Genomic DNA, 12229 nt, shown 5'->3' on the forward strand with positions numbered 1-12229 from the left:
CTCCATTGCCCTCTGGCTTCTAATTAAGTGTGCCAGTGGGGAACACTAAAAGAACTATGTGTGGAAGAGTGTGGTCGGGAAGTTTATTCCCTCAGCCATCTCCATGCGAGATCCCTTCAGTTTGGTTGCATCCCATGGCCAAAGGTCACAGCTTCAGCTGGACCTTTGGTTCACCCTCTGATAGAGTTTCTCTTTCTGTGTTTCTTGTAACCTGTTTATCCCTTTGCCCCTTTATTCCCAACTGTTACTAGCACATCATCTCTTTTGGGTTTTCTTACCCCACCCACAGCTTTGAAAAGTCCCTTTATTAGACTGTCTGCAGAATATCTACTTTGAGTCTGTTTCTTGCTGGGGCTCTGATTGACACAGTGGTAACATTAGGAATACTTTTTGAGAATGCAGTGGGGAAGGAGGGCATTTCTGAAGGCTCAGCATTGAGTAGATAAGAGAACCTCTTAGCTAGACACAGATGAGGATAATTGATTATTCCAGCACCATAGCTTGTGTAACACTGTGTAGGTGCCTTATGTAATGTATTCCTGCCTCCCAGACATGAACAGGAAGATGAAATTTCACACCTACAATTAGAAACACATTTTAACTTAAAATAATCAATAGTCAATTTGCTCAGCCCACATTATGTGCTGCTTCCTAATTCATTCCTTGTTTTCATTGAGTACTCCTAAGTTACTCTTTATGGTAGAAAATTATTTCTTTTCTTTTTCTTTTTTTTTTTTTTGCCGCACCATGTGGCATGCAGGATCTTAGTTCCCCAACCAGGGATCAAACCTGTGCCCCCTGCATTGGGAGCACAGAGTCCTAACTGCTGGACCACCAGGGAAGTCCAGAAAATTATTTCTTAGATTGATATATTCAGTTGTAAAATATATTTACTGTTAATTTTATTAAACAGATGAGTTTTATTATTGCTCCATTCTTGGGATGAAACACCAAGTTAAACCAGCGATTTTCTTTGTGTGTTCTGTAGAAATCTGATTACCCAAGCTATCAGAATGCCTTAACATATTTACGTAAGGAAAGAATTACAGAAAAGTCAAGCTCTGTCCCAAAGAAACTTGTGCTTAAAAAATATACATCTAGGGCTTCCCTGGTGGCGCAGTGGTTGAGAGTCCGCCTGCCGATGCAGGGGACACGGGTTCGTGCCCCGGTCTGGGAGGATCCCACATACCGCGGAGCAGCTGGGCCCGTGAGCCATGGCCGCTGAGCCTGTGCGTCCGGAGCCTGTGCTCCGCAACGGGAGAGGCCACAACAGGAGAGGCCCATGTACAGAGAAAAAGTATATATATATATATATATATATATATATAAACATGGTGTTAATTATGGTCTTCTTAAATATGAAGGTATGGGTTAGGTTAAAGTTTTCTTGTCTTGAAAGAAACTCTTAAGATTGTAGCAGTTGAATTCTCAATGGACTATTTTTTCATCTTTTAAAATTACGGTAAAGGGGGAATCCATATAGGACTGAACTAAATAAAATCTACTTCAGTTCACTAAGATCTTTTCTCTCCATCCCCCCGCCCTACCGCAGGAGAGGTTGGGAAATATTTTAGACCAGGAAAGAGTAATGAGGCATCTATGTAGGTCTTATAAGCCACTGTGATTTTTGGAAGTGTTATTTTTAGACTGTTTCAATTTCTTTTTTTTTAATTTAATTTAATTTTTTTATACAGCAAGTTCTTTTTTTTATTTTTTTAATTTATTTTTTATACAGCAGGTCCTTATTAGTTATCCATTTTAGACATATTAGTGTATATATGTCAATCCCAATCTCCCAGTCCCACCACCCCTCCCCCCCATTTTAATTTCTTTTTAATCAAGAATTGGAAACTGCAACAACAGGGTTTGTCCTGAAGAGAATCCATCTCGGGAAGCTATTATTTAGTAAATTGTAACCTCCTGACACCAGTCATGTCTAATTTTTGTTGACTTGCTATCTGAACTTACTAACCAAAATTAGTTCTACTTAAATGCATCTAATTTTTTAAGAGCATTCAGTCTTGTTCCAGTTATTCATGTTATTTAGCCAGTTCAGTGTGTCATTGAGATAGACATGTAAAATGGATATCTGGAATTGCTAATCAAACTTAAGCACTTTTCAAGTGTTAAGTAATTGTTGCTCTTGTTCCCCTTTTCACAACTATCATTTAAAACATATTTATTTCTAACTTAAAGGATTTATAGATAATTTTGTAAATAATTACCGTAAAGCTTCCCATTATCAATGTATTATTGCTACTGACAAGAAATTGTCTTCAGATTTTCCTTTATTAAGAATTCTGCTTATATAATACGGATTTCTAATGTCCTAGTTACCTGAGCTGATATCTTCTTTTGCATAGGATAAAAGGTTTCTGACAGCTCAGTTACAGGAAATGAAGAACCAGAGTTTGAATCTTTTCCAAAGGAGAGATGAAATGGATGAATTAGAGGGGTTCCAGCAGCAGGAACTAAGTAAAGTAAAGCACATGGTACGTGTTTTTGTTTTAGAAGCTAAATCCTCAATAGATGATTAGTTACTCTGATTTTGCTAGTCATCACTCTCTAACTGCTGATAAGCATACCTTAGTTGTCTTTGATATTAATCATATTTGTATGTTTTTCAGTTTGTTAAAGTGGAAAAATTCTGTTTGAAATGTATTTCCTTTTTCTTTTTGAACTACTGGGCATATGAGACCCCTTCTAAGCTCACAAAAGTGTTATGAAAGCCTGCCTTATCGGTCCAGATTTTTTGTAATTAATTAATTAATTAATTAATTAATTAATTTTTGGCTGCACTGGATTTTCGTTGCTGTGTGCGGGCTTTCTCTAGTTGCGGCGAGCGGGGGCTACTCTTTTTTTTTTTTTTTTTTTTTGGTGGTACACGGGCCTCTCACTGCTGTGTCCTCTCCCGTTGTGGAGCACAGGCTCCGGACGTGCAGGCTCAGCGGCCATGGCTCATGGGCCCAGCCACTCCACGGCATGTGGGATCTTCCCGGACTGGGGCGCTAACCCATGTCCCCTGCATTGGCAGGCGGACTCTCAACCACTGCGCCACCAGGGAAACCCGGGGCCTACTCTTCGTTGTGGTGCATGGACTTCTCATTGTGGTGACTTCTCTTGTTGCAGAGCATGGGCTCTAGGTGTGCGGGCTTCAGTAGTTGTGGCTCTCAGGCTCTAGAGCGCAGGCTCAGTAGTTGTGGCACATGGGCTTAGTTGCTCCGCAGCATGTGGGATCTTCCCAGACCAGGGATCGAACCCCTGTCCCTGCACTGGCAGGTGGATTCTTAACCACTGCACCACCAGGGAGGTCCCAGATTTTATTTTTAATTAATTTATTTTATTTTTATTATTTTTGGCTGCGTTGGGTCTTATTTGCGGCACGCGGGATCTTCATTGTGACATGTGGGCTTCTCTCTAGTTGTGGTGCGCGGGCTCCAAATCGCACTGGCTCTTCACTGCAACATGCAGGGTTCTCTCTAGTTGTGGCACGTGGGCTCCAGGGCACATGGACACTGTAGTTGCGGCGCGCAGGCTCCAGAGCGCATGGGCTCTGTAGTTTGCAGCACGTGGGCTCTCTAGTTGAGATGCGCAGGCTCAGTAGTTGGAACATGTGGGCTTAGTTGCCCCATGGCCTGTGGGATCTTCCCTGACCAGGGATCGAACCGTGTCCCCTGCATTGGAAGGCAGATTCTTAACCACTGGACCATCAGGGAAGTCCTTGTCTGGATTTTTTTACAAGTGTATTTCTTAGTAGTGATCCAGTGAAACTTTCTATCTTTGTATCAGCTTTTAAAAAAAGAAGAAAGTTTGGGGAAAATGGAGCAAGAATTGGAAGCACGTACCAGAGAACTTAGTCGCACCCAGGAGGAGTTGATGATCTCCAACCAGATGTCAGCAGACTTAAGCCAGAAGATAGAAGAACTTCAGAGAAACTACTCAACGCTGGAAGAGCAGAGGTTCTTGCTTGGTCTGTGGGGCACATGGGTAGCGGTGTTAGTGTAGCTCTGGTTACAGCCAACCTGTCTTTCCCCATTGCTCACTGTAGCACTTTCTGATCTTAATTCTGGCAAAGTCTTCTGGACTTATCCTTACCTGCCTAGGGCTTTAAGACCCCCCTACCTCCTCCAAACCCTCATTCCCCTTCACCTGCCTAGGCTCAGACACTCCAACGCTGCCGAGCAATTTAGTATGTTTTAGAGTTGCTAAGCTATTGAATAGCCAAAGGTAGATCAGGATTTCTTGCCTAAACCTGAGTGGAATTTTTCTCTTGGGACTTCTGCTTCAGAGAGAGTGAAGGAGTCTTTTCCACTGATAATCTTCACAAGGCTAATGTTTGCAGCCCTGACATGTAAAGAACCATCTGTGTTTTTCCTGTGGAAGAATGTGTCTTAGGTGGGATATCCAAATTTGTTCATTGTCTGCTTTCTTTCAATAAAGAGATCATGTGACAGCTTCAAAAACAGGTGCAGAAAATAAGATCACAGCCCTGGAGCAGAAGGAACAGGAACTCCAAGCCTTTATTCAGCAACTTTCCATTGATTTGCAAAAGGTAAGTAGAGGACTAGTAGTGGACCCAAGTTGCTAGGATTCATGAATGGGGTAAAAACTATCTGTCAGAAATTTTCGCCTCAGGGTGGCTGGTCAAAGTTCTGTTTCTCATGCAGTCCACATTGCCCTAGTTCCTGGTGTACCCAGGCTGTATCCAGATGGAAGGGGCCATGTAGCTGAACAAGGATTGCTTAACAGAAGAGGTCGGTATTGTCCTGACAGGAACTGTCAAAGCACACCATTTTGATCTACTCAAACTTGTAAACTACTACGTCATGGACCTTGAGCACAAGAAGACACAACAGCGGTGGTTGACGTGGCTAGGCTTGTACCTTTGACATACGTGGCTCTAATCCAATTTGTTCAAACGCACATAAATGATATCATTACTGTTCGCTTTTTTGTTTGGCTAACGTACATTTTTTGCCCTTCTACTCTAGGCCCATGCTAAGTTCTGAGAATATAAGGGTGAATGATAATAATATCATCGACTGTAGTGTTTCTCAGTGGTGTGTTCCTTACCATTTTGAGCAGAACAGTTTGTACTATATGATTGTCCCATGCATTGCGGGACATTTAGTTTTCCTGGCCCGTGTTCTGAATGCCAGCAGCATCCTTCAGGCATTAACAAGCCAGCCCTTCTCCTCATATTGACAAAACACCCCCTAACAGGTGGTACCAAAAACCCTACCCTCATCCCCTGAGAACCACTAATCTCAGGTGCACCAGAGACTTACAGTATTATTACAGTACAGTAAGATTTGTGTAAAAGAGAAGTCTGTATACCCCTTCTAGCTATTAGCATACTTACAGATACCTAAATAGAAGCCGAGAGAGGTCATATACGTTGTTCAAAGTTATACAGTAAGTGACAGAGCTGAATTCTAACCCAAGTCTTACTCCAAAGCTCATGCTTGTTCCACGGGGCTTTGTTGACTCACAACAAGGAGTACCCAGTAAATAGATCTAGACACCTATAGTGTTTTGTCTCGGAGGCCTACTGTTTCATGATAGAACTTAAACCTCCTGTTTGACAAGAAAAAAGTTCACAACTCAGTAAGTCCCAAATAAGTGAAATAGATTTTTCAAATGCAAAGGATATGCCATAGGAAGAGTGCATTTCCAGTGCAGGAGTCAAGGAACTGTTCCTGGAGGAACTGGAATTTCAAGGATGGGTAGGACAGCAGGAAGCAGAGAAGACAGAAGGGTATAGAATACATTTGGGTGGGGGGGGTGGTTTGGAGAGAATAACACACAAAACTTTGGGATTCATGGGACCATTTGATATTAGAACCATCCATCCATTTCATAATTGGAAAAGGTAATTTTCTAGACTCTGGTCCTACTGAGTTCCCTCATTCATTCTAAAAATATAATTTGAGTTTTATTATGTTCAAGCTCTGTGCTCTGTGCTGGATGTTAGAAATACTAGGGTGAGCAAAACAGATATCACCCTTGCCCTTGTGGAATTTAGTCTAGAGGGAAAGTGAGACATTAATCAATAATCACATAGATATATAATTACAAACTATGATGTGTTGCTGTGAAGGAAAACCACAGGATGCTGTGAGATCCTGTAAGAGGGCATCAAGTCAGATCTAGCGTTGGAGTCATAGAACACTTTCCTTGAGGAAGTAACACTTGAACTGAGATGAACTACTGAAGCTTGTGGGGATAGGAATGATGGCAGAGAATTTTAAATAGGAAATAGTATGAACAATAAACCCAGAAACTGAGGCAGTAAAGGGAGTAGTGCCTTCAAGGGAGTGGAAGAAGGCTGGAAGGGCAACACAGAGGAAGGGAGAGGACTACTCTGGCTGTTAGAGGAAACATTGAAAGGGTTTCCAGTTAGGAAGCGCTCGCAGTTGTGCAGGCATTAGACGGTGACTTTGACAAGAGTCGGGGTGGAAATGACGGGGGAGGAGACAAATTTAAGAAATCGTGAGGAGACGGACCCACTTGGTAATGTGGTAAATACAGGAGAGGGGCAAGAGGAAAGGAGGTGTTTGGGGTGCTCTGGGTTTCTGGCTTAATCACCTGAGTGGCTGATGCTGTCAGTCATCAGGCTAAGATAGCACTAAAGGAAGGTCAGTTTTCTCATAAAGATGATGAGTTTAGAGTCCTTTTCTTTGTTGTCCTTGTTAATATCGAGTAGATGTGAAATAATATTTATGAAACATAAGTAAGGTAAATAGTGTAACAAGCTAATGAACTGCCATGTAGCTACTACCCCACAGGTTAAGAAAAAGAACAGTATGTTTACCTTTGAGATTCCTGGTGTGCCCTTTACTCTTCCATCACATTCTTTTTTTTTTTTTTTTTTTTTTAAGAAGATGTTGGGGGGCTTCCCTGGTGGCGCAGTGGTTGAGAGTCCGCCTGCCGATGCAGGGGACACAGGTTCGTGCCCCGGTCCGGGAAGATCCCACATGCCGCGGAGCGGCTGGACCCGTGAGCCATGGCCGCTGGGCCTGCATGTCCAGAGCCTGTGCTCCGCAACGGGAGAGGCCACAACAGTGAGAGGCCCGCGTACCACAAAAAAAAAAAAAAAAAAAAAGAAAGAAGATGTTGGGGGTAGGAGTTTATTAATTTATTTATTTATTTTTGCTGTGTTGCGTCTTCGTTTCTGTGCGAGGGCTTTCTCTAGTTGTGGCAAGCGGGGGCCACTCTTCATCGCGGTGCACGGGCCTCTCACTATGGTGGCCTCTCTTGTTGCGGAGCACAGGCTCCAGACGCGCAGGCTCAGTCGTTGTGGCTCACGGGCCTAGTTGCTCCGTGGCATGTGGGATCCTCCCGGACCAGGGCTCGAACCCGTGTCTCTTGCATTAGCAGGCAGATTCTCAACCACTGCGCCACCAGGGAAGCCCCATCACATTCTTTCTACCTTCTTAAGTAAGCTTATCTAGAAATTACTCCACTTCCTAGCTTTGCTTTCTACTTTTATCCCTAAGCAGTAGCTTCTTGCGTTTATCATGCTTGTTAACATTATAGAAATGAAGCGCTCTAGGTATTCTTCTAATGCTAGCTTTCTGTGCTCAAGGTTGTATTCTGAGACACATTCATATGGCCACAGGCCGCTATAATTTAATCTTTTCTCAACTGTGTAGTATGAAGTTACTAAAATTCACTTATCCATTCTATTGACAGTGGGCATTACGGTGTTTCTGGTTTTTTCTTTTACAAACAAGGCTGCTGTGAACTTTTGTCTGCCTGTGAATGAGTTAACTCTAGGGTATATTTGGGATGTGAAAAGTTTGGGGCAAAAGATTTGTACTTTTCCCCTTTACTAGGTAATGCCCAGTTTTTCCATAGTAGTTGTAGTAATTTACAGACATTCACCAGCAGTGTATAAGAATTTGGGTTCCTCTGCTTCCTTGACAAGGTGAGATATTATCAGACTTTTAATTTTTGCCAGTCTGGCGAATGTGAAATCTTTTCTCACCATGGTTTTTTTTTTTTTTTTTTTTTTGGCTGCCCTGCATGGCTTGCAGGATTTTAGTTCCCCGAACAGGGATTGAACCTGGGTCCTTGGCAGTGAAAGCACAGGGTTCTAACCACTGGACCACCAGGGAATTCCCTCTCACCATGATTTTAATTTGCTTTTCCCAGATTATTAATGAAGTTCAGCATATTTTCGTATGTTTATCAGTCATTCGTGCTCTTCTGTGAAGTGCTGGTTCAAATCTTCGGCCCATTTTCTATTACATTTTCTGTCTTTTTCTCACTAATTGTCAGAGTTCTTTATATATATCCTGGCCACCATGCTCCTTGGTCAGTTATGTGGGTTGCAAATGTGTTCTCCCAGTTTGGGCTTGCCTTCACACTCTTTATGGTTTCTTCTGTTGAACATATGCTCTTCATTTTAGTATAGTTGAATTTATTATTTTCCTTTAAGTTTATACTTTGTCTCTTTTTAAAAACCTTTCCTCACTTGGAATCATAACATTATTCTCCTATATTATTATCTGAAAATTTTAGAGTCTTGACTTTATTTTTAAGTCTTTAACATACCTGAAATGTGATTTTGGTGTGAGAAAGGGATCTGTGTCTTATTTTCATTTTAATTGTTCTAGTACCATTTATTGAAAAATCAGTCTTCTCACTGATCTGCAATGCCAGCTTTATCATGATTCAGTTTTCCATTTGTACATGGAACCACTCCTGGACTTTGGGGTGTATGCACAATACTAAGCATTGCCTTACTAGTTACAGTATTAGGATAAGTCCTGGTGTCTGACAAGACAAGTCTCCGTACCTAGTTCTTTTTCAGGAGTATTTTGAATGTCGTTGGCTTATTGCTCTTCCACAGAACAACTTGTCAGGCACCTTAAAAAACCTGGTGGAGGGCTTCCCTGGTGGCGCAGTGGTAGAGAGTCCTCCTGCCGATGCAGGGGATGCGGGTTCGTGCCCCGGTCCGGGAAGATCCCACATGCCGCGGAGCGGCTGGGCCTGTGAGCCATGGCCGCTGAGCCTGCGCATCCAGAGCCTATGCTCCACTACGGGAGGGGCCACAACAGTGAGAGGCCCGCATACCGCAAAACAAACAAACAAACAAACCTGGTGGAGAGGCTCCAGAAAGACCATTAGCCCTTCCGCCAGGTAAGGACACAGAAAGAAGTGCCAGCTATGAACTAGGAAATGAGCCTTCACCAGAGGTGACCATGCTGGCACCTTGATCGTGGACTTCCCAGCCTCCAGCACTGTCACCTGCCCAAATGCAACCTTGAACCAAACCAGATGCCAAAGGGAAGGGAGTATCTGTTGATATTGTCCAGGCTGCAGATGTCTCCAGGAAAAGATGAAGGGGACATGGGTTCAAGCCCTGGTCCAGGAAGATCCCACATGCCATGGAGCAACTAACTAAGCCTATGTGCCACAACTACTGAACCTGTGCTCTAGAGGCTGTGAGCCACACCTACTGAAGCCTGCGTGCCTGGAGCCCATGCTCCGCAACAAGAGAAGCCACTGCAATGAGAAGCCCGCACACCGCGACGAGTAGTAGCCCCCGCTCGCCACAACTAGAGAAAGCCCGCGCACAGCCTTAAATAAATAAATAAATGAACAGACAAACAAACACACACCTGGTGGGATATTGATTGGAATTGCATTGATTCTGAAGATGCATTTGCAGAACACTGTTTACTTTATCATGTGAGTTTTCTTATCCAAGAACACAGTGTCTGTCTCTCTAGATATTCAGTGTTACTGTTTCTTTAAAAATGACACTCAGTAAGGTTCTATAATTTTTTCCAGAAAGATTTATTTATTTATTTATTATTTATTTATTTATTTGACTGTGTTGGGTCTTCATTGCCGTGCGCAGGCTTTCTCTAGTTGTGGCGAGCGGGGTCTACTCTTGGTTGCAGTTTGTGGGCTTCTCATTGCGGTGGCTTCTCTTGTTGCAGAGCACGGGCTCTAGGTGCGTGGCTTCACTAGTTGTGGCACACGAGCTCAGTAGTTGTGGCTTGTAGGCTCTAGAGCGCAGGCTCAGTAGTTGTGGTGTGCAGGCTCAGTTGCTCCATGGCATGTGGGATCTTCCCGGACCAGGGCTCAAATCCGTGTCCCCTGCATTGGCAGGCGGATTCTTAACCACTGTGCCACCAGGGAAGCCTTCCATTCCTTTTATTTCCTTTTCTTGCCTTATTGCATTAGCAAGAACTTCCAGATGATGTTGAAAAGGAGTAGTGAGAGGGGACATCCTTGCCTTGTACCTGATCTTAGTGGGAAAATCTTTGAGTTTCTCACCATTAAGTATGGTGTTAGCTATAGCACATTAGATGCTGAGGGCTTGAAGTAAAACAGCCAGAGTGTGGGGCATTGCTCTATGTGGGATATGGTGCACAAGAAAACTAAATGGAAATTGGCAACTGATTCTTCTGTCCCCGACTCTGCCCAGCGCGGTGACTTATTTGTTCTCTTGGTTGTTACTGGAAAGGGTCACATGTATCTCTCAAGTTCATACTGATGTGTAATATAAGGAGTACAGGCTTTGGGTCAAGAAGGCTTGGGTTTGAATCCTTATTCTGTCACCAAGGTGTGTGCTGTCGGGCTAGTAGTCCCTAAGCTTCAATTTCCCTGTAAATGGACACAGTGGAGGGTGGTTGTAAGGACTAGAGGATGAGCTTTCACATGCTTTGCAAACTGTAGCTGCTGCTGCACCATATGCTATTGTAATTATTACTGTTACCAACATTATTAGTAAGAGACCCGTTAAAGATGGGTCAGCCGCGCCAAAACTGTTTTCTTTCCTATCAGACTACCTCTCCCTCCTTTGTTCTCTGCTTTGCATAATGTTACCATTCATCCAGGCACCTGAGCAACAGACCTGGCAGTTGTCTTCACTTCTTTCCTCTTCACCCAGCCCTCTGGTCATGTTGAACTTGTCCGTTTACCCCTTTACACGTGCTGCCTTTTACCCAGAAAGCTTGTTCCTCTCCCCCACCTTCCACCTGGACTTGCCTGCTAGGAGGCCTGATCTGATTGCCCCCGTTAGTCCCTTCTGCCTCTGATATCTCATAGCGCCTTGCATGTCTCTCTGTTACAGCACTATTGTATTGTTTTATAATTAACTGTGTGTATATCTCTTTTTACCACCAGCCTCCATGCTTCTATGGGTCAGTAACTATAGCTGATTATATCCCTAGAGACAACACACAGAGTATAGGCTTGATAAAAGTTTTTGAATTATGGGATCTTTTTTTTTTTTTTGGCTGCGTTGGGTCTTCGTTGCTGCGCGCGGGCTTCCTCTAGTTGCAGTGAGCGGGGGCTACCCTTCGTTGTGGTGAGCAGTCTTCTCATTGCAGTGGCTTCTCTTGTTGTGGAGCATGGGCTCTAGGCATGCGGGCTTCAGTAGTTGTGGCTTGCAGGCTCTAGAGCGCAGGCTCAGTAGTTGTGGTGCATGGGCTTAGTTGCTCCGCGGCATGTGGGATCTTCCCGGACCAGGGCTCGAACCCGTGTCCCCTGCGTTGGCAGGCAGATCCTTAACCATTGCGCCACCAGGGAAGCCCGAATTATGGGATCCTGAATCCATTCTTCAAACTTCCCCTCCACTATATATGTTGTCACCCCTGTGAGAATTCAGAATGGCAAGTGCTTCTTCCCAAAATCCGAGGCCCAAGTAGCTACATCTTATTCTGAGGAGAAAACTGGCTGGGTTGCAAGCTAAACATGAAAGTCTGTGGCTTGAGATGGAGCAGCGGATCATAAGGTGAGGGAATTTGAGGAAGCACAGTATATGTGAGGAGGTTCAAGTCTTCACAATGAAATGTTGATGCCATGCGACCTTATTTTGGAGTGGAGAATGGACATGTTCATTGGATGTAAGGATCACTGTGAGCTAAGAAATTGTATATTCAAAGGATTCTGGATCCTCAGCTTTGATGTTGAGCAGCATTTGGAGATTGGCAGTTGTGAAAGGAACAAATGTAGTCCCAGCCCACCACCGCCACCACTACCATCACTGCTAAAGAGGTAGACTGAAATAAATAAGTGGGCAGCTGGTGATCTGGGGCCATGGTGTAAGGTGCTGCTGTGATTCAGAGGTGCTCCCTGTCCTGTGAGCCAGGATGAATATCATTGTTTGTTTCAGTTCTGTCTTCAGCCTTAAGGCAGCTACACTGGCATCATGACTGCTTCATCCAGCCCCACGTTTCCAGGCGTATTGTTCTGTAGGTCATTGTAG

The 12229-nt window shown here is 43.8% G+C and overlaps 1 protein-coding gene across 11 annotated transcripts in view; it reads left to right on the plus strand.

The window, feature by feature from the left end:
• Positions 1–12229, plus strand: part of GOLGA1 (golgin A1) — a 53729-nt gene that overhangs the window by 11912 nt on the left and 29588 nt on the right. For 10 of the 11 annotated variants that reach the window (XM_082617531.1, XM_082617526.1, XM_082617523.1 and 7 more), the window contains 3 exons: positions 2364–2492; positions 3790–3959; positions 4441–4552. In XM_082617531.1, coding sequence (XP_082473657.1) covers positions 2364–2492; positions 3790–3959; positions 4441–4552 — 411 coding nt within the window. The remainder of the gene's footprint in view (positions 1–2363; positions 2493–3789; positions 3960–4440; positions 4553–12229) is intronic. The other variant, XM_082617532.1, reaches the window with a different exon arrangement.

The sequence above is a fragment of the Mesoplodon mirus genome (assembly GCF_964341445.2).
Source record: "Mesoplodon mirus genome assembly, chromosome: 1".
In the NCBI taxonomy this organism is placed as follows: domain Eukaryota; kingdom Metazoa; phylum Chordata; class Mammalia; order Artiodactyla; family Ziphiidae; genus Mesoplodon; species Mesoplodon mirus.